Source organism: Mesocricetus auratus, unplaced genomic scaffold, assembly GCF_017639785.1.
Source record: "Mesocricetus auratus isolate SY011 unplaced genomic scaffold, BCM_Maur_2.0 Super-Scaffold_100676, whole genome shotgun sequence".
Lineage (NCBI taxonomy): Eukaryota > Metazoa > Chordata > Mammalia > Rodentia > Cricetidae > Mesocricetus > Mesocricetus auratus.
In genome coordinates, this window is record NW_024429266.1 from 107,756,584 (window position 1) to 107,783,188 (window position 26,605).

A 26,605-nucleotide genomic window follows, 5' to 3' on the forward strand; every position below is an offset into this window, starting at 1 on the left:
AGAATTAGAATAACAGCAACCACTATAAAATCAGCAAAATGATAATAATATCCTGAATTCTAATTTTTTATAATAATCCTGAATACTAATGTCTCCATTCCTCAATCAAAAGACACAGACTAGAAGACTGGATTTTAAAACAAGACCCATTTGTTTGCTGCTTCCATTAAACACACCTCACCATCAGAGGTAGACACTGTCTTAGACAGCAAGGATGGAAGAGGTCTTCCAGGCAAAAGGAGCCGGGAAATGAGCAGGAGTTGTTGTTTCCCTTCTTGTTTCAGTGGATGTGCTTGCGATATTTTGGAGGGACCAAGTAGCATCAAGCTGCTGTGTTTTTCTGTTAGGCTAGTGTTAGGCACCAGTCACTACCCAGGGGTAGTATGCTCTGAAAACAGAGTTAGCGATGGAGCATTTGCCGCTTCAGTGACAGTCATTTTAGGCAGTGAGGAGACACGGATTGTACTGTGTATACTAACATATTAGTTACCGTGGGAGTGAATGGAAAGAAAAGACTCCGTGACAGTGACCAGTGTAAAAATGACAGAAAGCAGACGAGAAAGGCACACGGGAGGCAGAAGTTAAGGTCAAAAGAGAGAGTGAGCTGGAAGCTGGGGTGGTGGCTCTGTGACAAAATGTGTGTCTGGAAGGCATGAGGACCAGGGTTTGCATCCCAGCATCCAGACGACAGCTGCCTGTAGTCTCAGCACTCAGAAGGTATAGACAAGGGATCCCTGGGCAAGCGGGTCACCTAGACTAGCTAGACTTGACAAAGCTCTGGGTTCAGCAAGAGACCCAGCCTTGTTAAGTAATGTGGAGATTGATTGAAGAAGACACCCAGGGTTCACTCTGAGCCTTCATATGCACACACTCATACATGCACACTGGCCTGTGCACCTGAATACACAAGTATGCCCACATCTACAAACATGCATATGTACACACACACGCACACGCACACACACACACACACACACACACACACAGGCAAAAACAAGTAATGTAGGGGATGAAGGAATTATGGCTAATGGTGGAGTGAGGAGGTAAAGATGCACTGTCAGATAACAAACAGTTCCTGTCTCGGGGAGCAGAGGCACAGGGGCTCCGCAAACCAGGACAGACTGTGTTCCTTGGGAGTGGAGCGTGCAGGCAGAAAAATGAGGATAGGGAAACAGTAATCTAGAGCTACAAGAGAGTGGGCTGAGCTGGCCTGCCAAGGTGGTGCGTGCGTGCATGTGTGTGTGCACCTTTGGTTTCTTTGTGTGCTTTGGCTCTGTGTTTCTGGAATAAGTTCCTAGGAGGGGAATCTCTGGGCACAAGGGCAAGCAGGGTGTTCTCTGCAATCACGTGTGAGCTGTTGCTGGTGCCTGCAGACTCACTGTCACAGAATGTTGCCACAATTTTTTCTTAACCAACCTGGAAGATAAACAGTGCTATCTCACTATAAGAAGTTCTTGCTAGGTGGGGGAGCTAGATATCTTTCCTATGCATAAAAGCCTTTTGTGTTTCCTTTTATCTCCATTTCGGTAACTGTTTTTCTCTGGGTTTTGGTTTTCTGTTTTATTTTTAGAAGTTCTTCATATATTAGGATATGTGTGGGGGTGGGGTTCCACAGACACTCTCAGCGATTTGCTAGGAAGATTTGTCACCGAACAGAAACAGTTGGAAGGGAACGTGGGAAGGAATATGCAGGAAACGGGGTGCAAACTTCTCAAGACTTTCCTCTCCTTCTATGCAGTGGCAGGGTGTACTAATGACGGGGTGCGCCAGCGATGGGGTGCACCAGTGATGGGGTGCACCAGTGACCAGTGTTTCTTTTCTTTCTGAGACAGGTCTCACCATATAGTCAGGCTGTCTTGTAACTCATCATGTACATCAGACTTGCCTTGATCACAGATCCACCTGCCTTTGCTTCCTGAGTACTGGGATCAAAGGTGTGTGCTGCTATGCTCATCAGCAGCTGGTGTTTCTAAAATACATAGGGTGCTTTTGGGCTACTCCATTTGCTTGTGTACACAACACACACACACACACACATCTGTAAATACCTGTATCACACACACACACACATGAATGTATGTAAGTATGTATGTATATGTCATGTTGGGAAAGTATCTGTCAATTTATGTTTTTTATCTCCTGAATGAGCATTAAATGTTAGACATCTTTGTTCTAAATGGAGACAGTTAATGTGATGGATTATGTGAATGTATTTTTAAAATTCCTTAGTGTTGCATTTGAGAATAATTCCCGCTTGGTCATGATGCATTATATATACAGACATGGGGCAGTCTCAGGTAACCCGGATTGTCCTTGAACTCTTGTAGTTGCTGAAGATGACCTTGACCTTGATCCTGGTGCCTCTACCTGTCAAGTGCTAAGATTACAGATTCAGCCAGTGTGTGCAGAGCTGGGGATCAAACCCTGGGCCTCATATGTACGAAGCAAGCGTTCTCAAGACTAAGCTACATCTTTACCCTGTGATGCAGTATGTTTTGGGGTGAAGCTATGTCCTGTGGTTAGCATTTTATTTAGATTATTACGGAGGTTTAACTGTAGTTGATTTTGTAGTGTTTATTTACTTAGGTGTGCAGTCTCTCAGTGTTGGTGATCTGTATTGCATTGTCTTCATAAACCACGCTGGAATGTTCGTGTTCTTTCCATGTGCTCTGATGTCATTTCACTAGTGCTGGGACTCCCTGAGTGGGAATCTTGGTATGATTCTGCCGTGACTCCCTGGGTGTGGCAGCATAAGCAGGAGGTCTAGGTCACCATTTCTTGAAGTCTGACTAATTATTTTTTCTCCAGTAGAATCAGTTTCTGTGTTTCATTTGTTTAAAATGTCCATCTTTTCTAGATTTTCCCATTGTTTGTGTGTAGTAGCTATTTGAATTTTAAAAACCTGATTTTTCTCTGTTTTCGAGTTATATTTAGGCATTCCATTTTTATCCCTTTTTGTTGGTAATTAGCTAGTCATAAGGATCATTATCAATACTTCGTTTTTTTCTCTCTCTTTTTTTAAAGACAAACTTTGTTATGTTTCTGTCTTGGGTGGGGGACTCTGCTCTGCATTCGCTGTTCTTAGTTCCCTGCTGCTCCCTCTCTCGTTTGGGACAGGGTTTGTGGTGGAGTCAAGGATGGCCGTGAGCTTTCTGCCCCCCTGCTTTAGCCTCTCAGTGCCCAAACACCACAGGTGCGCACAGTATGCCTGGCTCTGTTGTTTTTCTTTATTCTGTTGTTTCTCAGTGTGTTGTTTAGTTTCCCCCTTACATTGAAAAGATATTTAATAGTACACAGTTTTGACAAAGATGTATCTTAGGTATGTCTTTAGCTATCTGAATTCTTCTGTTTGGATATTTTGGTTATTACTTTCAAGAAGTTTCTCTGACTTTCCCACTTGACGCAATGTTTGTATACTATTATGTGCACAAAAATTTCCTGTAGGAAGCCTTTTCAATCTTTGCTTTTTTTAAATTATATTTTTGTTTCGTTTTGTCTAAAGAATGCTGTTCATGTTATTTCTGTTTTTGAAACTTCGTGTTTCCTCCACAATTGTTTTGTGAATGCTTTTGAAAAGCAAGCATTACCTCTACGCGTTCAGAGTTCGGCACATGCCTGTGTCAGCTGCCTTATTCAGGATGCTATGTAGACATCCCAGCTTTTGATGATTTTGGCCAGCTTCAATGGTCATGGGTTAAAGAATGGTGTGGCAAGGTGTCCTGGTGACACTATTTCTTTTTTCTCCTTGTGGCTCCTGTAGTTTCTGCTGAATGGAAGTTGTTGCTACTTTATTGGGTGCTAAGGAATCTCTTGTGTTTTCCAGAAGTTTCCTAGCATGGAAAAGCAGCCTCCTCCCGTTTTTCCAACCTGAATTCTGCTTCACTGTATATAAAGACCCATCATTCCTACTTTCTTCTCACCGTGTTTGCTGCTACACGTATTCTTGCCCATTCTTTCATTGTTCTTTCTGAATTGTTTTAGTTCTGTTCTTTATAACCAACCGTACTGTTAGATTTTGCTATGTTAACTAGCGTGATAACGTTTTATATAATGGGTTGCCTAAGCTCATTTATACTCATTGATAGATGAGTTAAACACATTTGTATTATTGATATGATCAATATATTTGGCCTAACATATATTTCTCCATATATAATATAAAATACAAAAATTATTGCATGTATATCCACATAAAATTTTAATAATTATACACACATGTAATTAGAGACACATAATATTTTTTATTTATTTTTATATTTTTAAGGTTTTTTTTCTGGCACTGGGGATTAATTTAAAGGGCTCTACCATTGAGTTATTTTCTCAATCACTTTTAGAGTTTTGTTTTGAGACAGGGTCCAGCTCAATGGGCCTTACACTCACTGTGTAGTAAGAAGGTCCTCAGATTTGGGATTCCTCTACCTTCGTCCCTAGTGCTGGGCTTACAGGCATCTGCACCATGCTTGACTTAGGCTACATCGTAATCTAGTGGTCACTCTGTCTTTAGGGGAGTCTTCAGTGGTGAGCAGTGATGGGATGGCTTATAATCTGGTCTCTCTCTTCCTGGCATTTGATTTGGAGGAAAAAAAAAATCCTTTTACTTCTAATGAATAACCACACAGCCATCGACAAGCCTAAAGAAATGTATTCTGTTTTGTCAGTGCGTCTTGTGGGTTGCTGGAGTGATGTCTCCGTGACTAAGAATACTTATTTCTCATCCAGAAGACCAGAGTCCTGCTCCCTGTCGCCCTCATTAATTAGGTGGCTCACTCACAGCTGCCTGTAACTCTAGCTCCCGGGCATCTGCTGCCCTCTTCTGGCTTCTGCAGTCACCTGCACCCATGTGTGCATTGTCTCTGTCTTTCTCACCCACACACTCACAGCTGCCTGTAACTCTAGCTCCCGGGCATCTGCTGCCCTCTTCTGGCTTCTGCAGTCACCTGCACCCATGTGTGCATTGTCTCTGTCTTTCTCACCCACACACTCACAGCTGCCTGTAACTCTAGCTCCCAGGCATCTGCTGCCCTCTTCTGGCTTCTGCAGTCACCTGCACCCATGTGTGCATTGTCTCTGTCTTTCTCACCCACACTCACAGTTAAACAACAACAAAAGCAGGCAGTGGTGGTGTGCTCCTTTAATCCCAGTGCTCGGGAGGTAGAGGCAGGTGGATCTCTGTGAGTTCAAGGCCAGTCTGGTCTACAAAGCGAGTTCCAGGACAGCCAGGGCCACACAGAGAAACCCTGTTTCGAAACAAAATAAAACAAAAAAATTGAACTAGTTTTGAACCTTTGTTGTCAGAGTATGAAGCTATTCATTCTCTTCTACCCCCACAACCACCCTAATGATCTCCATTATGAAAAGTTATCTGAATCACTAGTAGCTTTGTATTTATCTGTCTGTCTGTCTATCTATCTGTAGACAGGGTATCACAGTGTATCTCTGGCTGTCCTGGAACTTACTTCTGTAGACCAGGCTGGCCTCAAACTCAGAGATCCACCTGCCTCTGCCTCCTGAGTATTGGGATTAAAGGCGTGTGCCACCACTGTGTGGCCATAGCTTTAGTTTAGTTTTTGTTTTTTTAAAGCACATATCATAAGTCCTTTCTAGAACAAAGGTTTTAAAATACTCTGTTGTCCATACAGTATTACAGATATACATTCATACAACAGTTCTTGTAATTTCCCAAAATGAGCAAACCAAATAAAAAATGGAGACGAAACATCTGAAATTCATGTGTATTCCCATGATGTTTACAGTAAACATGCACCCACTTGTGGGGGGGGTACCGACATGTGACCTTTCTGCTCACCTCTGACTGGCTGCAGGATCTTCCCATTAGTGACAAGTCTGCAGAGGCCCCACTCACAGTCCTTGTTGAAGAGCTGGCATGTCAATCACGTAGAGGTCACTTCATTGCCAAAGAAACTGTGTGCTGGTCCAAGTTCGTTTTTGCAGGGCCCATGAGCAAAGCATGCTGGACTGAAGGCAGGGTCATGCCCTGGACTGACCGTATGAGACTAAGCCTCCTGTGAGGAAGACCTGTTTCTTTCTTAGCAGCAATGACTGATGTCTGGGCAGTTGTTGCCCTTAGACTTTTTATACCTGAATCTTGGAATCTGATGTGTTCGGGGTAGAGGGTGTGGTGGAATGACAGAGGAAGTGTAATGGACCTGTGGTCCCAGGGGAGTCTTACCTTCTTCCTCTGAGGGCTTGCTCAGAGGCTGTGGAGTGCTGTGTTTAGCATCTCTATAGCTGGGGAGGACAGTTGTTTTGCTAGACAAGTATCAGGTACTGAGAGAACTGTTCTGTTCAAAGCCAGCGAAAAGGATCCAGCACAAAGCCTGGCGTAAAGGAGTCTCTCGCTCTCACCCCGACACCCGTGTTCCCCTACCCACACCCCACACCCACACGGGCAGGGTGGCCTTGCAAGCAAAATGGCAAATATCCTTTGGAAGAAGAGTGCTTTAGGAATCAGAATTTTAGAGAGAACCATCTTGTTCTTAAAAATTTAGACAGCATAGGCGTAATAAAATGAAAGATCAAAGAAACAAGATGAAAATGAAGATAAAAGGAAGACATTCATAAAGAAGAAATAAAAGTGATTTCATGGACCAGTGAAATGACTCCATAGGTAAAGACACTTGTGGCCAAAACTGATGACTTGAGTTCAGCCCCTGGGACCAGCATGGTGGGAGGAAGAGCTAACTCCCTCAAACTGTTTTCTGATGTCCTGTTGAGTGACACTATTCTTGGGAAGATGAGAGCACTCACCCAGAAAGGAACTGGTAACAGATAAAGGGGTGGATACCACTAAAAATCAACTCTGGTGAACCAACATTGGTGGACCAATGGGAATATAGGTGAGGAGTTACTTGTTATAGCAGACATGCCTCAGAGACAGCTGCATCACCAAAGCCTTCTCCAGAATGGGTGACCACTCAAGGAATCTGGAGACCCAGAGTACACTGTACACCCCACCAGAAGTGCAGCAGGCTAAATGCACAGCCTGTCGGCAGTGCAGAAGGTTGAATGATATTTTTCCCAGGCAGCATGGTGGCTGGGTCTTACTGCTTATATAAGGTAGGGAGGGAGAGGCTTAGTGAATCTCGTCAGTTTCAGGGACTTCCTGAACTTTTGGGTTGTTTACTTCCTTAGCTTATCAAGCTTCCTTACAGGATAAAATCTTTCATCTGTCTTTAGAAAATTCTGCATCTTAGCTGGGCGATGGTGGCGCACGCCTTTAATCCCATCACTCGGGAGGCAGAGGCAGGCAGATCTCTGTGAGTTCAAGGCCGGGCTGGACCGATAGCCTCTGAAACAATACAGAGAAACCCTGTCTCGTAAAAACCAAAAAAAGAAAATTCTGCATCTTAATGCTTCACTCCAAGATAGAAAGAAGGCTTTATCTTAGAGGAAATTGCTACATATGTGCACTTTGAAAAGCATAGCCTGCATACACACACACACACACACACACACACACACACACCTATAGTAAATAAATAAATAATTTAAAAAGTAATTTTATTTCTTGGGAGATTGGAGTCCCCCCTGAGGTTTTTAGTGTCATTAGTAAAAGAATTAAAGAAACTAGGTGTAGTGGTACATGCCTTTAGTCCCATCACCCAGGAGGCAGAGGCAGCATTCAAGGCCAGCCTGGTCTCGAGCTTCAGGACAGCCAGTACTACATAGAGAGAACCTGTCTCAAAATGAGTGAATGAATTTAAAAATGAACTCTGAGTTTGAGGACAATTTTATTTACATTTAAAAGAGAAACCCCAGGGGAGGCAAGCTCAGCATCTGCCTAGAGGAGGTGGATGGAGAGTGGAAAGGGAGAAAACCACGCCAGTGGAGAGTTACGCAGCCATGGAAACCAGCCACACTGGGACAGACAGCCCCACTGCTAGGAGGAGGAGGGCTTCACGGAAAGAGTGAAGAAGCCCAAAGTACCAGAGAAAGCAGAGTTTGTTTTGTTTTTCTGGGACAGGGTCTCATTATGTAGCTCTAACTAGCCTGGAACTTGCTGTATAGACCAGACTGATGTAGACAGAGCCACACCTGCCTCTGCCCCCCAAGTGCTGGGACTGACAGTGTGCACCACCACTCCCTGTTTAGATTCTGGCCAGCACCCAGAAGATACATCAAAGAAGAAAAATGAAAAGTTAAGTGTTTCTGAGTAATTCAGAATTGCATGGCTGCACCTCCATAAGTGCCTGCACTAGGAACCAGATATTCGGGAAAGAAAAGAACATTACCTATTAAAGGATAAGAATTCCTCCTAAATCTTTATCGTGGCTTAAGTGAATTCACCTTCCCGAGGGTTGGGTCCAGTTGTACTGTTAGGTCTTCATCTATGCTAGAGACCCCTTCTCTTGACCAGGAGGAAGTAGCTTCCCTAATGGGCCTTTACTGCCATTGTAAGAATTTCAGAACGGGAGATCGTGTTGGAAACGTGAGGAAATAGCTCCAGTGCCTGTGAGAAGTCTTAGTCCCTGAGGACATGCAGCATTGGCAAAGAGGGAACACGCTGGGGGCTCTCAGCTTCTGCAGGGTCTGGAGAGTGAGCAGCAGTAGCCATGCTTTCTGTTTTGAATGAATGCGTTTATTAAGTGTGTAACAAGCCAAAGAAAAAGAGTAAATAGCAAGTGCTCAATAGATGATGGACAGACAGACAGGTAGCAGAACATAATCAAATCAGGTGCTCTAAACATTCCCAGAAATGGACTCTGGAAACCCCACAAGGCAGCCCTCTGGAGTTTCTGACTTGGTCTGGGGGTGTAAAGGGAAACCTTTTCCTTGAGAGTAGCCTTCCCGCCAGCCTGGTTCCAGAGCTGCATCAGTCCCAAATAAACACACAGGAGGCTATATTAATTATGAAGCTGTTGGCCTTGCTTGTTTCTTACTGGCTAGCTCTGACTTAAGTATTTATCCCATAATTGCTAATCTAAGTATTTCTCTTACCGGAGAATAGTTCCGGGCTTCCTACCCCATGGCGTTACATCTTGACTCTCTGTGTTTCTCCTTCCCAGAGTCCTCCTGGACTCCTAGTCCCACCTATCTTACTTCCCTATTGGCCAACAGTGCTTTATTGACATATACACAGGACTTTGGACTTCCCCAACATGGGGGGAACAGTGTCCTCTTGTGTGATGATTCCAAACTGCTCACAACAGCAGTAGAAACCAGCTGGGGAAGTTGAGGCAGTCAGCTGGAGTTCCCAATGAGTGCTCTCTCTATGGCTGAACTTCCTGTGGCTCAACTTCCTGCTTCTCTTTCCTGCCCCCGGCCTTTTATAAACAACAGTGACATCTGTTGGAAATGGTTTACTTTTAGACTCTTCTCAAGGAGACAGTGTTTTTATTTTTGGACAGTTTTTCCTCATGTGTAGTTAGGGAGGCCTGCCTACCCCCAGACAAGAGACCTTAGAGGACATTGTAGACAATGTCCTGAAATGGGAGACAGTAACTGCTTCCAGAGCCAGCTTCCCAGTGAGCTCACACAGCACAAGAGAACATTTACCAGCATAATGTACATTACAGAGCCAAAGAACTGTACCACAGTCAGAGCTGGTGTCCCCAAGAGACTGGAATAGGAAGACGAGGCAGTCATGTAATTACATATACAGAAGGGCTCACTATGACCTGATCTGAGTTCAGTGACCACTCATTACAATGGAGACATACCCTACTGAGTTATCCTGAAAGATGAAGAAGGAATCAAATATGCATTTAAACAGGGAGCCTTCCCTGTGATGCTTGACATTGATGATTAACTTGACAGGACTGTTGGAGAGAGAAGAGAGACTCCTCGGGTTCCCAGATAGGGCTAGTTGAGGTGGGGTGTCTCACCCTAACTGTGTGCAGCACTGTCCCACGGCCGGGGCATGGGCTGCCTGAAAAGGAGAAGGTGAGCTGAGCACCGTGAGGATCCACGTCTCCGTTTCCTGACTGCGTGCACTGCGGTTACCTGTCTCCTGTTCCTGCTGCCACACTTTCTCTGCCATCATGGACTCTTGGGCTGCCAACCTTCCTTAAGCGGCTTTTGTTATTTTTCTGGCGGCAACGAAAGGAGTGCCTAACCTAGCCTTGCTTGTATGCAGATGGCCGCCTGTAATGGGAACTATAAGATCAGTTTAGCATGGACTTCTGAGTAGTGTAACTTGCCTGAAGGTGGTAGGGGCAATGTGCTGGGGTGACAGTGTGAGCTGATTTGAAATGTCAGTCAAGTGCAGCATAATGCCATTCTCCGATGTACAAAAACTCAGGAACGGTAACATTCACAAACCCCACCGGAGAGCCTCCGTGTCGGTCTAACCCAGCCAGTGGAAGATGAACCAATGAGGATTCTACAAATGGAGGCACTGAAGTGTGAAAACGCCACCTTTAAAAGCTGTATAAACACAGACAGGATCAACATATGGGACCAGGAAGATGATTAGTGAGAGGGGGCGGGGACGAGAGGGTAATGAGGGTGATGAATATCTAAATACATTATGTGCAAGTAGGAAAATGTCATAATGAAACTCATTATGTATAATACATGCTAATGAAGAACATTAGAAGACTGTCAACAGAAAGATAACAGGGATGCAGAAGTCCCTGAAAGGCCAACGTAGAGCAGAACTAACCTGAGATGGGGCAGGGAAGTGTGGGCAGGGCGGCTACATGTTTCCTCCTTTATGATGTGTCAAGGGAGACTGAGTTTTGACTCTGGTCACTTGGGAAGGCTCTTAGTACACCTACCACTGACTTAGGATATAAACATTTGAAATTGGCCAATTGGGAGGGAGAAAACTAGCCAAATAAGAATAGATCATTTCAGAGACTGGACATCTAACACAGTTGTATGGAGCCTGTTTTATTGTATGTGAGTCCCTGGTTTTGAACCCCAGTAATCTCACACACGTGTACACACACACAAACATTGAGCAAAATAGCAAACCAAGGGAATGATAATGGCTAGTGTAACGATTAAATCAAAGGTTAGACTTAAGTCTGTTGTCTAAGGGGAACTCGTCTGACATTGGCTGGATAATTTAATTAGCTGCCTTTTATTAAAATTAGTTACATTTGGGCTTAGAGATGGCTTGTAGGTTAAGAGAGCGCACTCTTCTTCCAGAGGACCAGGTTTGGGTACCAGCACCCATGTCAGGTGGCCCACAACTGCCCGTACCTTCAGCTCCAGGGGACCTGGCACCCTCTTCTGGCTTCTGAGGACACCTGCACACACATGGTGCACATAAATCCACACAAGCACATCTATGTACATAGAAATTAATTGCAGTTTACTTACTGAGTGTACGTATGTAGGGTGTGTGTGGTCACCATGGTACCTGAGAGACAGAGGACAACCTGCAGTAACTTGTTTTTCCCTCCACTATGTGAATCCTGGGGATCGAATTTAAGTCATCAGGCTGGGCAGCAGGTATGTATTCTTACTGAGCCACCCTACTATCTCTAAGTTAATATTCTTTTCTAAACTAAAACTGTGCTGGTTGCTTGTATGTCAAAATCATTCATAAAGGCAAAGGGAGGTAAAAAATACACAAACAGCTGGGTGGTGGCGCACGCCTTTAATCCCAGCACTTGGGAGGCAGAGGCAGGCGGATCTCTGTGAGTTCAAAGCCAGCCTGGTTTACAGAGCTAATTCCAGGACAGCTAGGGTTGTTACACAGAGAAACTATGTCTCAAAGGCCCCCCCCCAAAATACACAAACACTTTGAGAGTAGTAGGTCAGAGGTTAAGAGTCCTGGCTGCTTTTCTAAAGGACCTGGGTTTCATTCCAGGCACCCACATGGTGGTCCACAACTGTCTGTAACTCCAGTTCCAGGGCCTCTGATGCCCTCTTCTGGCTTCCACCAGCACTAGGCACATACATGTGTGATGCTCAAACATACATGCAGACACAGTACTCATACACATAAAATAAGATAATGAAAAAAAAGACAAGTTCAGACTGGAAGAGGCAGGGATACTACTTGAATGCAAAGCTAAAGCTTTGAGAGAATGCTACACTGCAGAGAATCACGCTACCCACAGAGCTGCATCCAGAGAGTAGCAGGCATTGACACGGGGAAGTGTTCTCACCAAGGCCCACAGACAAAAACAGCCCCGAGCATCATTGTTCCTTGGTTCTGTTCCAGCCCCACAGGTGTTTGGGTATTTGCTGAGGTCAGAGCTGCTGAGCATCTGAGGTGTATGTGGGTCTGCTTTGCAGTTTTTTTTTTTTTACGAGACAGGGTTTTTCTGTATTGTTTTGGAGGCTGTTGGTCCAGCCTGGTCTTGAACTCACAGAGATCCGCCTGCCTCTGCCTCCCGAGTGCTGGGATTAAAGGCGTGCGCCACCACCACCCGGCAGCTTTGCAGTTTTTGCTGCTGCTAGCTTTCTGTCTTAGTTGGTGGTCTGTTGCTGTTAAGAGACACCATGATCAAGGCAAATCTTGTAAAAGAAACCATTTAATAGGGCTTGCTTACCGTTTCAGAGGTTTCGTCATTATCATCTTTGTGGGGAGCATGGGGGCCTGTAGGTAGACATGGTGCTGGAGAGGTAGCTGAGCCTTCTACATGCTGATACATAGGCAGCAGGAAGAGAGAGCCACTGGGTCTGGCTTGAGCTTTTGAAACCTCAAAGTCCCTGTAGGTGGAGTTTTTGCCAGGACCACCAGTCAGCTCTGTCTCACCAGCTGGCTTGCAAATACCCACACAGAGACTTATTATTAATTATAAATACTCATCTGGTAGCTTAGGCCTTTTGCTAGCTGTGTCTTACACCTTAAATTAACCCATGTTTCTGATCTACCACACGTTGGTACCTTTTTCAACATGGCATGTTCATCTTCTGTCTCCTCCGTGCCTGGCTGTTGGCTCCTCAAGACCCCGCCCTTCTTCCCAGCATCCCCTCAGTTTGGCTGTCCCACCTAACCTCTTTCTGGCTTGCTATTGGCCAGTCAGCTCTTTATTAAGCAATGAGAGTAGTACGTATTCACAGTGTGCAGAAGGACTGATTATTCCACAGTGAGCTCTAATGGCACACTTTCCCCAGCAAGGTCACACTGCCTATTTCTTCTCAAGTAGTGACACTCCCTAATGACTAAGCATTCAAATCTGTGGACCTGTGGGGGCCATTCTTATCCAAAACACTACACTTTCTTAATGGCCAGAGTTGACTTCCAGCTCTCCAGGGCAAGATTTTGCTAATGTTTCTTCTCTCTTTGTGGCATCACACATATTAAAACAATTTTCATTTTATTTTGCCTACATGTAAGTCTGTGCATTACATGCATGCTTGGTGTCCAGGAAGGTCAGATGAAGGCATAGGCTCCCCTCAACTAGAGTTACAGATGGTTGCTGTCTTAGTTATGGTTTCTATTACCGTGAAAGGACACCATGGCCATGGCAACATTTAGTGAGGAAAGCATTTAACTGGGGGCTGGCTTACAGGTTCGGATGTTCAGTCTGTTATCCTCATGGTGGAAAGCATGGTGGCGTGCAGGCAGACATGGGGCTGGAGAGTAGCCGAGAGTTCTACATCCTGAACTCCAGCAGGAAGAGAGAGCCAGCCACACTAGGCCTGATTTGAGCATTTGAAACCTGAAAGCCCATCCCCAGTGACACAGTTTCTCCAACCATGCTATACCTACTCCAACGAAGCCACACCCCCTAATAGTGCCTCTCCCTAGAAGCCTATGGGAATCATTTTCATTCACGACACCGCGGTGTGAGCCACCTTTAGGTGCTGGGCAGCAAGTGTACTTACTTGCTGAGCCATATCTCCAGCCCCTTCACACAGACTTAAAAAGTCACTTTTCTTTGGTTCTAAGGAACTCTGGGGGAGAATGAAGTTAGCTCATGCTTACATCACCATTCAAGGAGTTAAAATACTGTCTTAAAGATTAAAATACTGTTTTATAATATCAAGAATCCACAAGTGAGTAGTCCTTCATTGTGTTTCATTTACCAAAATGCCATAGAGGGAGAAAATAAGCATTTGGGAGGAGAAATACACACGCATACTAAGTAATTTAAAGTGTAAAGACAGAATAAGTAGACTAAAAGGTTAAACCAGGTTTGGTGGGGCACACCTTTAATCTCAGCATTTAAGATGTAGAGGCAGGTAGACCTTTGTGAGTTCAAGCCCAGCTTTGTTGCTTTGTCTACATAGTGAGATCTAGAACAGCCACAGCTACATAATAAGACCCTATCTTGAAAAACAAATAAACTTAGATAAAATTAAATAATTTGAATATACAGTAACTCTTTATTCCATAAACTGACACTGTAGTTTTCTATAAAGGCACCTGAGGAACATTTAAAAATATTGTGTGTTTCCAGGGTACTTAGGTGTCATTCAGATCAGCTCCCTGAAATCACAGGGACATTAAGGCAGTTCTGGTTGAGATCCAGGGACTGAGACAGGACTTTATGAGGGTCTCACTCAAAATAACCTTCTCCAGGGTACAGTTTCAGAGCACCATATCAAGATGGAGACAGCTCTGAGATGCAACATTTCCACTTTGGAACAGAAAATAATGAGCTTACATTGTCACCTTCTGCTCAAGACACATGGTTGTAGGAGGAATTTGGATTATACAGAAGCATGTTCAGTCAGCTAATTCTCCTGACTTAGCAGAATTAAGTCTCCATGTGCTGTAGAGAGATAGTGGCATTTCCGAGGAAGAGGGAGTCTGTTCTAGGACTGTTAAAAATGTGTGGGGCAGATAAGGATACAGCACAGTTAGGGAGGAGATATGGAAAGGACTAGAATAGAAAGCAGGCTTGTGAGCAGGAGAGGCAGTGAGGCCTTGGTGGGTATGTTTCGCTCTCTCCCTGAGACACGGTCCCATTATGTAGTAGACCTTGCCGGCTTGGAACTCACCGTGTACACCAGCCTGGCCTAGAACTCCCAAGATCTGCCTGCCTCTGCCATCTGCGTGCTGGGACTAAAGGCGTGCTCCACCAAGCCTAGCCCCTGAGTGAACACCTGTGATTTTGAACCTGGGGGCCACATTCTTTCAGAAAGCAGAAGTGTGACACTGGCGTTGCCTTACCACCCTTAGCTTCCCCTTCTGTCTCTCTAGACTTCCATGCAGACTGTCTCAGGTCAGGGAGTGCGGAAGATCACATTGAGTGAGTATGGATAAGTTAGTTATTTATGAAATTTTGAGAATGGTGACTGTCTCTGCCATTCTGGCTGGCTTTTGAAAGGAAGTATTAAAACACAGAACCAAGGGCCTTTAATACAAAAATTAACAACTTTTCCTTCTTTTTTTTTTTTTTTTGAGTCAGGGTCTCATTTTAAATCTGGTCTGGAATTTACTGTGTAGCCCAGGCTAACCTCAAACCCAAGTCAGTCTTGTCAGTCTTCCTGCATTGGCCACCTAAGTGCTGATTATAGGCTTGGTCCATTTTTTTCCAGTGAAAGTTGATAGTTTTACATGCTTACAACATGCTTGGGAAAACCTGGTTAGCATAGTTCTTCTCATGGGATTAAAAACACAGGTGGCACCAGCGGAAAAATACAGAATTCGTAAGGGGGGGGTGGTGGCTTTCAAAGTAGAAACACAAGGAAGGCAGCCTTAAGGAAAAGATGTGGTAGATACGGTCACCTAGCCTGTTTTACTAATTACAGTTTAGGGAAGGTGCATTTCATAGCACTGCATGCGTGTTGGTGGTTCCCAGGCTTATGTCAGTGTGTGAGGCAATAGTGCCTTAGTGGTGAGTGTGTAAGTATGGTCCATGGTATTCACACAATCATGACAAAGTCACCTGATAGTGCATTCTTAGTATGTGTCCCTGCTAAGTGACTCATGGCTACAGTGAGGAAATCATCAATTTACACAAGCAGACGCTAATATCAGTGTGGAAAGGGTTTGGAGACCACATCTAAGGCATGGGAGAAAGGTACATGATGTAGGTTAGGCCCGGCAGTTAGTTCTAGGCTGGCTGACAGAGCCCTTGGGAGCAAAGGGAATAGGATATGAAAATGCAGGTGCCAGGCTCTTTCTGGAGGGTCTTGCTCTGGGCCTGGGGAGTTAGGTTTTTGTCATGGGTGACTGGTACTTTGCAGGTGCCTGCTCATATGGTCTTAAACTTGCTTATGAGATTCAGTTGGAAGTCATGTTTTTAATAGACATTGGGAGGACCAAGATCTTTGGGTTGTTTCCCTTCTCTCTTAGTGTTCCAGGCACCTCAACAGTGTGAGCCACACAGATTCTAGTCAGTGAACTGGTAACCATGGGAAACTGGGCTTGTAAATGGAAACTTTCTAGACTTATTGATTGGGTTTTTACTTGTTGGTTGTTTGGAGGGGGCAGGTTGGTTGTTTGGAGATAGGAACCTTATAGGGTTCCTTTTGCAGCTGTAATTCATTGGTTCTCAGAGAAGTGGTGGGAGCCTATATTAATAGAGAATTTATTTAAATTTCAAAATTTGTGTTAGATATTCCTTTTTTTTTTTTTTTTTTGGTTTTACGAGACAGGGTTTCTCTGTATTGTTTTGGAGGCTGTCGGTCCAGCCCGGCCTCGAACTCACAGTGATCCGCCTGCCTCTGCCTCCCGAGTGCTGGGATTAAAGGCGTGTGCCACCACTGCCCGGCTAGATATTTCTTATATTGTGATTATTCGAAGTAATGAAATTCAAAGATATTTAATACTTTATAGAGAACAATACAGGAAATCTGAAAGACACATTTAATGTGATTATAGTCTGTGTCTTTGCCAATGGTGGGGGGTGGTGTCCCATGGAGGGTAGGAAAGAGTCTCACAGTTCGGCACGTAAAGATGTAATATATCTTTAGTAGTTTGCCTCAGGCGTGAAAATGACTGCATAACGCTACAGATGCTTAAGGTGCTTTCAGAGCACTGTGGGAGGCAGGTGCTGGTGGATGTGTGGGTCAGAATGTCACCCAGATGTTCTGAATGGCAGTGACAGTTTTGGTTGAGGTTTGGAGCAGGAGGTTGTGGAGCTCCCCTCCGTTTCTCCAGTCTCAGCTCTCGTTGCAGTGGCCTTGGTTAGGGTTTCGGGGAGGGACACTGTGGCGGGGAGATGGGATGGAGCCACCGTTAAGAGTCATTTCATCCTCACCAGTCCTCAAGTCAGACTGACTCTGGTACAAGGGGTGACCGTTGTGGCTTAAGGCAAAGTACATTTTTAAAAAATGAAACATTAAGAAAATATTTTTGCCGAAGCATCCTATGTTGACAAAGTACATTAAAAAAACATAACAATTAGTACTTTTTTTAAAAGAAAAAGTAGAACATAATTTTTTTCCGAGGGTTCTCGTGTAGCCCAGGCTGGTCCCAAAGGTGCTGTGCTTCAGGAGCTGCCATTTTTTCTGCCTCTACCTCCCAAATGCCAGGCTTATAAGTCTGTGCTGCCATACCTGGCCACCTTTCAGAATGGTAAGATACTTCAAACATAGAAAAATGATAGTAGAATAATAAACGAAACTTACAAGCATAACACTGTATCATTTTTTTATGTATGTTATCTCCACTGTATTTTTGCCCCAGCTATACTGAAGGGAGTATAGAAACCAACATACAGAAAGGTGAAGTAGTTTCCTCAGATTTGGCAAATAGCAGAGGTAGGATTTGTGTGTTTGTTTGTTTTTGTTTTTGAAATGGAGTCCCATTATGTAGCTCTGGTTGTCCTGGAACTTACTTTGTAGACCAGGCTGGCCTAGAACTCACAGAGATTTGACCTCCTCTGCCTCCCGAGTGCTGGGATTAAGGCATGTACCATTATGAAAGGGCATAGTCTTAACTAACAACAACAAAAACACTTGATTAAAAAACATCAAACATGAATGATACTTAAAATCTAATATTAATGAATGCCTACATATTGCCATAATTTGAACCCATTACACGTCGTAGATCTTTTCTCATTTGTAGAGTAGTTCGAATTAGAGTCTGATTTTTTTTTTCTGGTGTCATTGCTTTTTCTTGCCCTGACCTTCAGCGTCTCCCTGTTAAACACCAGTCCTGCTCCCGGCAGCTCAGCATCTGGCAAGAATGCAATCGATAGGTACTTAGGAAATTCTGCTACATGCCTAGATACTGTCCCAGGGAGAAGAGATAGGGCCATAAACACCAGGGACTCATAAGCTAACAGTGGGAAAGAACAGATTTATTTAAGTGGCTGAAGTGCAGTGGTGTAGTTTTGGAGAGTAGGTGGCAAATGCATGACATGGCTTGTTAAAAAAACTTATAATTAGGCCTCGTGATTTCTGGTCTGCAAGCTTTAGCCTTGGGCCGGTAGCTCACTTCACTGGAGCATGTCTCCAGAATGATGGTCGTGTTAGCGATGAGCTGACCGTCTTTGTTTGTCTTTGAGTCTGTCACTATGTAGCTGGCCTTGATCTGACTGTTTTCCTGCCTCAGCCTCCCTAGTGCTAGGATTATAGGCTGCGACACCATGCTGCTCTGGTCTTGGATTCTCAAATTCAGTCTGTGTTGGCTTCTTTCGCTAAAGCCTCCAGGCTCTGGGTTGGCCTAGAGACTTCCTCTCCCGTGGGTCTGTGATCCCCAACATGGGAGACTGCATCCACTTGGTTATTAATTTCTGTTCCCAGATCTGTAGTGCATAGTCTGGTGGGGGCTTCAGACAGGTCCTGTGGAGTACGGCCTAGGAGTCTCCGTCTGGCCTTGCCTCTCGTGTGGTGTGAAGAGTTCATACCGGTACAAGGGGGACAATAGGAGCTGTAAAGCTCAGCCGGCTTGCCTGTTTCACTCACTGTGCTTTCAAAATTACCAAACCCAGCATATGGTAAAGTATATTTTAAAAAAACCATAAAATTACAAGAATTTAGAAATACAAAATGGAAGTATTTAACATCAAACATCTTGAAATGATTTGTAAAGGAGAAGAAATCCATTGTTCCTTTCCAGTCCTGGGAAGTGTTTTAGCCCTGCAAGCAAAGGCTGGTTGTGCTGGCCGCTGTGAACAGCCCTGCTGAGGGAGGGGCGCTGGTCCTCAGCTCTAGAGACACTTTTCCGGGTACCCTTCCAGCAGATGGCCAGAGTGATGTTTCACCCTCCCCCCTTTATATTTAGGAGATTATCAAATGCTTTTGGAACAGAAAGCACTATTTTGGCATTTGTTTTCGTTAAGTCTTTTGGAATCTACCAGAGTATCCTGACAGAAAGTGGGCTTCTTCTGAAGCGAGATGGGAGAGAGATGCTCCTGTCGAAGAACCCTAGAAGATGGCAGGAGCTGCGTCTAGACATATACCATGGCATTTCAAGAAAAGTGTATAACCAATTTCTAACGCTCCAGAGGTCCAGGAAGCTGGGAAGAGCCTGCGCTGGAGTTAGCTGTATAGCTAGGCTTGGGTTCCTTTTCTGAATGTCACTAGCTCTTTAGTCTGAGCCACTTAGCTTTTCAGGGTCCCGTTTTTCCTATCTGCACAACTGGGGTACTTGTGTTTTCTTTGTGTTCTTGTGACGGTGAGAAGAATGTGAGAGCCCCGTGAGAGTCAGGAGGGACAGACAGACCGGCACAAGTATCAGTCACGTTTCTGTTGAGGCACGAGCAAGCTGGTACTGTACATACTGTATGTACACTTTGCAACCCTGACGTGATTCTCAGTGAGCAGTTTATTTCTCTCTCTATTTAAAGGGAGTATTCTAGGCTTGGTGTTTCCGGGCTTGGTGTGCTTTTAATGAAAGACATGAGTGGGGTGTGGTTGGGAGCATTGCCATCTAAACCTGTGTTGATGACTTTGTGCTTTTAGGTATACCAAGCTTGGCTACGCAGGCAACACTGAGCCACAGTTCATTATTCCGTCATGTAAGTAAAGCTCTTCCTTGGGTTCTAAAGGCTTGTGTTTCTCAGCATTTTAAAGCATTCCAGTTCTGTGTATCAAGGTGTTTGAATGTTTTTAGTCTTCTTTTAGACCTTCACTCCAGTCCCTGGGAAGGGCTCCTGTTTTGAGTGTTGCTGTAGGAGGAGACCATGACCTGAACCTCCTTTGTAGCACTCTGCTCCTTCCTTTGTCGCTGGCTTTCTGGTTTTACCTTGGGAAGCTGCCAGGGGCCTTTCCGTGTGTTGGAAGTGTCCCTACTGCCTGGAACAGTCGCTTTGGTTCTTCAAGGTTGACCTGTGGCTGTAAGGATGCAGTTTCCCTGGCTTAGCTGAGTTGCATGACACCCATCACTGTGGAAGGAGAGGTCCACTGACTGTTCTTGCTGTTCAGAGTGTTGTGTTTTGTTTAACTTTCATCAGCAAAGGGTGACACAATTGGGTATCATATGTTGTTCATTCTACCCGTTTCTTATTGTCAATGGAAGTCTGTTCAGGGGCTGGTTAGGCTTTAGAGGTAGAAATCTCTGGTTTGAATCCCAGAGACAGTTTGCCCAAGGGAAAGCTGAATGAACCCAACACCAAGGGGAAATTTGGCTTCCCATGTGCCCTTGCTGAGATCCTAGGACCCAGCTTGGACATTAATGGAGGAGAGCTTGTGTTGATTATACTTAGGTCAAGGCCAAATCCTTTTTGTGGTTGGTGTGAGCATCAGATCACCAGATAGTGCACTCCTTGAGGGGATTTAGGCCACAAGCTCCAGTGGCCTACATAGCTCTGACCTTCTTGGGGAGTGAAGATGCCTCACATGGGCTATTCCTGGAGATGCTGTAACTAGTCTGCTGTGACCTCATTTTAAATTCATAAAGTGGAGTGTTTGTCTGGAAAGGCTGCCTGATAACGGCTTACTCAACAGAGCTGTAACACAGTCTGAAAGCTCAGAGTCCAAGTTCAAGGTGCTGCCACAGTTGGTGTCTGGTGAAATGTTTTTTGCTGGGCTCACAGAGGAGCTGTCTTCTTTCCCATTGTGTCTCCATGTTGTCTTTTCTCTATGTGAGGATGTGTGTGAGAGAGAACTGGTGTCCCTTTTTGTAAGGCCACCACTGTAATTGCGTTAGGACCCTGCCCTCGTGACTTTTAACATTCACTAATGTCTACAAAAGTCCTGTCTCCAAATTCAGCCATGCTGGAGGTTGGGGCTTCATTTTGTGGCGGCATAGTTGGGACCATGACATTTGACATCTGTACAGTGATCAGTCACTGTGAATTTTACTAGGATCAATGATCATTCCATGCTGGGTTGACAAATTGGACTTTCTGGGTTTTGAAAGCAGAGACTAGATTTTTAACCTTATTAAGTGTGTCAGCTAAAAAGAACTGACCATGTCCCCTTTGCTTTGCTGTGCTGTGATCTAAAACTCGACAGTACTCAGTTGGCTGCACCACTTAACCTGCCATCATTCATAGAGGGGACCGAAGGCTGTCACTATGAGGATTCACTGTCAGGAGACGGGGAAGCTCTCAGACTGGGGCTGTCAGAACCTTAGCAGTGGCAAAGAAGGTAATACAATGTCAAAGGACAGGGAGTAAAAGGATGGCAATATTAAAAAATATTATCTTTTTTTTACTTACTTATTTTTATGTGCCTGCATGGATATCTTGTGCCATGTGTGCAGTGCCTGTGGAGGCTAGAAGATGGCATTGGATTTTCTGGAACTGGAGTTACAGATGGTTTTGAGCCACAGTGTGGGTGCTGGGAATTGAACCCAGGTTCTCTGGAAATGAGGACATGCTCTTAATTGCCGAGCCATTAAGTTTATCCTCATCAGTTTGTTTTGTAATGTCAGTGTGTGTGTGTGTGTGTGTGTGTGTATGCATGTGTGTGCGTGTGTACATATGTGTGTGTATGTGTGTATGCATGTGTGTGCGTGTGTACATATGTGTGTGTGTGTGTGCACATGCGGGCTTATGTACTAGTGAGTACAGATGCCTGCAGAGTTCAGAAGAGTACATCAAGTCCCTTGGAGCTAGTGTTATAGGCATCCAGAACCACCTTGGGTGGGTGCTAGGCAACAGATTCAAGTCCTCTTCGGCAGCAGGATAGGCTCTTAACCACTGAGCCTTCTCTCCAGCCCCAAGAATGGGGATGCTGTTGGCTGAAATTCTTCGGGGAAGCACAGTTGAAGACCTTAGGGCGATGTGAGGGTGTTTAGACAGGTGCAGGGCTTCAGTTACCCTGGAGGGTTGACCCGCTGCTTGTCTCGGTGCTGAGGGTGGAACTGTTTTTCTGTTTGCAGAGGTCTAACTTATGGGACAAGTTTGAGGATGAGCGTGCCGAGGTGGCTTCAGGAGAGCTGGATCTGGAGCTAAGCCCTAGAACTTGCCTGGCGTGCCACAGACCTGTGTCCCATAGTGCAGGAGAGAGAGAAGGGAGGAGAAGATGGACAGGAAGAGGGGCCGAGAGAGGGGGGGAGGGTGTGTGCTGGGGGCTGGAGCAAGACTGTGCTCCTCGGGGGCCTGAGGTCAGATCTGGGTGTGCAGGAGTGGAAGCTAGCCCAAGCTCCTTGCAGCCTGGCAGGAGGTGGACTGAAGTTTGGGGAAGAGCCACGCGATCAAGTCTGGACTGTCTTTCTAGAGAACTGCACTTTGCACATTCACGGGGTCCCAAGGGCGTCCCTCAGGGCCTGGGCACTGGGGCGAGACTGGCAGTCCGTCTGCCCAGGTTCTGCTTATATCTGCTTGTTGCCGTTTCTGTGCAGACGTGGCCTCATTGTGTGGAGGAGGTTCATTCTTTCTTACTTATTTTTGTTTTGAGGTTGGTGGAGACCGTCGGGAGCCGCTGAAAGGTTTCAGTGTGAGGAGAGCATGGTGACCACAGCAATAGAAAGAGGAGAATGGAACGGGGAGGGTGTCTAGGTGAGAGACTGAAGGCTCTGGGGGAGAGCTTGACTGAGGTGGTGGTTTCTGTTGCTCTTTCTCGAGACAGGTCTTACTACATAGCCCTGGCTGACCTAGAACTCCCTGTGTAGACCGGGCTGGCCTCACACAGATCTACTAGTCTCTGCCTCCCCGAGTGCTGAAATTAAATGTTATGCCACCGCTCCCGGCGTGATTTTTTTCTTTGATTAAGTATAGCTTTAAAAATTGGTTTGGGTAATAAAATGCAGAAGAGAATAAAGACCCCTGGACCCACAGTAAGCCCACTGACATTCCATCTTCATGTCAGAGTAAACACGTGCAGTCGTGTGCTGCACAAGGAAGTGCTGGCCTGCACGTGACAGACAGAGAGCCTTGGGAGATGTTTTAGTTAGCCTAAGCACACCTGCTCCGAGATCACCCAAAGTGAGGTTCTGAGACGATGGATGTCTGTGAATGACACCTCCCAGGCTGAGTCTTAGCCACTTTCTTCCCTTCCCTCCCTTTCCTTGCTCCCTTCCTCTGGTAGATACTTTCTGTCTAGGCTTCTAGTCTTGTGTTTCAGCTTTACATCCCATGTACAAGGGCTCTCCACTCTGTGGATTTTTAAAATGATTTCCTGCAAAGTTTCAGCATTATTCTAAAAAAAACCTCTTCAGGGTTGTTTTTAGTATCTATCACTGCTAATGTATGCAGGGCTAAAGCTGGAGTCTAAGGAGAATGTACAACTTGGTCTCCTTTTATAGACCAGATCTTATTACCCTCGCAGCCCTCCTATCTCGGCCTCCCAGTGCTGGGATTACAGACGTGGGCCGTGTGTCCAGCCAAAACATTTAAGACATGAGTATTCCCTGTCTTATTGTTATGCAGAACCGTGTGGTGAGCATCTTATGCGCATGCTCTGTCCCCTCAGGAAGGGATCTGAGACTTCTGTGCTCTGTCCCCTCAGGAAGGGGACCTCTGGTTTCTTGGCAGGGGTGCAGCTGTCACCTCGTGGGTTCTGCACTGACCCAGCCCCCTGGCAACGTGAGTGAGGGCCTACTTTCTCATCATTCACCCCAGGTTCAGTGAGTGTAGAATAATTCCGCTGGTTAGCAGTGAAGCTGAGCATCTTTCAGTGCCTCTCCTTGTATTTGTTCATTTAAAAAATGCATTTTTTGATAATTTTGATAAATTTTGGTGTCACTGGGACACTAGGTATCACAGATATCGTCTCCTATATTGTGATTATTTGTTTATTTTTTTTGTGGCACTGGGATCAAGCCTTGTATGTATGAAACCCTGAGCTACATTCCTAGCACACTGTGGCATTTTTAAATTGATTTTTTTTTTGCCATCTAGAAATTTTAAATTTTGATAGAGTCAAAAATTTCAGTGTTTTTCAGCTTGTAATGTTTCTGTTTTAAAAAGCGCTTTCCCATTCCAAAGAACTCAAAAGGAATTTTGCATTTTAAAGTTAAGTTTTGAATACGCATGGAGGAGCTAGTTGCCCCAACGCCAGTGGTTGAAAAGTACATTCCAAGTTGATATTCCTTTTTTTTTTGTCACATTGAAGTAACGTTTATGCTTGGGAATATTTTTCTTGGCAGAATTTCACCACGTAGCTCAGAACTTTTAATTCTCCTGCTTCAGCCTCCAGAATGCTAGGGTTACAGATGTTGGAAACATTTTGGTCTTTCTGTTGTCTCATTATTGTGTTTATCTTCTCTGCTCCCAGTGTTCAGGTTGAGCCCCACTGCCATGTCATATATTTTTCTTTAGTGAGTTTTCCTTTTCGGTTTTTTTTTAATGATTTAGCTTTTCCTTTACACTATAAATTTTGGAATCAGTTTAAGTTAATTATAACAAATCATAATGAGGTCTTGATTAGAGATACCCTTTATAGTTAATTACAAATTTTGGCATTTAACTTGATATTCATGGATAAGAATCGAATATTCAGTTCCTATTCATGAATGCAGTGTAGGTGTTTCATTGTTCATTTGTATCATGTGGGGTTTTCAGTAATGTTTTATGTTGTTATTAAATTCTTCTACATGCTTTTTGCTAGGTTTACTTCCAGGGACTTTTATGTGTGTGAATTTGTTTTTAAAACCAAGTTTTCCGATTAGCTATTGCTAGCACATAAGAGCTTGTGTTGGAGCTGCTGAGAGTGTGCGCTGCTCTTTCAGGGGGTCTGGCTTCAGTTCCGGCCTCTTATTAGGCAGCTTGCAACCACCTGCAGCCCTAGCTCCAGGGAATTGATCCTACACCCTCTTCTGGACCGTGTGATCATCTGCACGTACACATGCCCACATATAAATGCAGATATATATGCATAATTTAGGATAAAATCAATTACAATAATGTTCTTGAGATTTGCAATTTGTTTTTGCATCCAGCAGCATTTGTTGATAGTCTGTGAATAGACAACCCCCCACCCGTGTTTGTGGTATATGTACATGTTTACATAGGTGTGTACACATGTGTATGCCTGTGAGTGGAGGTCAGAGGTTGATGCTGACTGTCTTTGTTCATTGCTCTCCATGTGATTTTTGACAAGGGATCTCTCTCTCTCAACTTAGAGCTCATGACCTGTGCTAGGCTGACCAGCCAGTGAACTCCTGTTTCCACCTTCCCAGCACTGGGAATCTGGATACATGGCCTTTACTTGGGGATCCAAACTCAGGTTCTCTTACTTGCACAGCAAGCATTTTTACTGACTGAGCCCCATCTGCAGACCATTGTATTGCCTGCAGTAATGGTTATACTTGGCTTCTAATTCTAGTCGTACTGTGTTTCCTCATTGGGGCTGTTTTATTTTTTGAAATGATTTATTTGTTGTAGGTGGGGTGCATATGCCACAATTTGCTTGTGGAGCTAGAAGACAGTATTCAAGAGTCAGTTCTCTCCTACCGTATGGGTCCCAGGGATCAAACTCAAGGTAGTCAGGCTTGGTGGCAAGCACCCTTACTCTTTAAACCATCCGGCTGGTCTTTGGGGCTGTTACGTTGGCTAGAACCTCTATTAAAATAGTGACTAGAATTGGGGATAGCAGGCGCTTTCGTCTTACTGACTTTAAAGACTTTTAGCATTTTATTAGTGGTTCTATGTAGATTTTTGTGGCCATGCTATTTCAGTGTTCTTAGAGCTGTGCATGGTGATGCATGAGGCAAGAGAGAGAAGGGAAGGGGAGAGAGAGAGAGGAAGAAGAGAGAGAAGGATAATGCAGTTTGGCCCAGGAAATGTAAGTGTGGTATATGTTTATAGTATATACACATTTATAGCTATGTTGCAGTTTAGACCATGTATATCATCATTAAACAAATAGACTGGCTCAGTAGGATGAAGTGTTCTCTATAAATAGGAAGTTGTTGAGTTTAAGATTATTTTTAGTGATGTAGTGAGTTCAAAACCAGCCCGGGGGATATCAGACTTACTGTCTTAAATGTCTTAAACAAAAAACTAAAAAGAGAAAAAACAATAAACTAGAAAAAAGAAACAATCTGGGAGCTGGGCAGGATGACCTAGGTCCAGGATGACTCCTAGCATTCAGGAGGCTGAGGCAGAAGGATGGAGAGCTTGGGAACCTGCCTGTACCACGTAGCAAGAAGAGCTAGTCTCAAAAGTCAAAGTCCAGCCAACCAAACAATAAAACACTATTCTATTCCAGGAACATGACTTTGATACAACATGTGTGCACAGCTGCACCTGAAAATTGTTATGATTCTCCTTCTAGATTCTTGTTTGATCATTTATTATCTGTGCCATCTCCATTTTATCTCGCAGTTGTCTTATTTAAGTTGATATTTTTGATTCTTGCTAGGGTGAGAGTTTCATTTTTAAAAATTAAATGCAGAAATTTGGTTCCTTATGCTGTGAGATTCTTGATCTTATTTTAAGGGAGGGTG

At 44.5% G+C, this 26,605-nt stretch overlaps 1 protein-coding gene across 4 annotated transcripts in view; it reads left to right on the forward strand.

Moving 5' to 3' along the window:
- Positions 1–26,605, forward strand: part of Actr3b (actin related protein 3B) — an 88,301-nt gene that overhangs the window by 9,485 nt on the left and 52,211 nt on the right. The window contains exon 2 of one of the 4 annotated variants that reach the window (XM_005084208.4): positions 19,732–19,787. The exons of 2 other annotated variants lie outside the window; for them this stretch is intronic. In XM_005084208.4, coding sequence (XP_005084265.1) covers positions 19,732–19,787 — 56 coding nt within the window. Of the gene's footprint in view, positions 1–19,731; positions 19,788–26,605 lie in introns of those variants that run through there. One more of the 4 variants, XM_040737157.1, reaches the window with a different exon arrangement.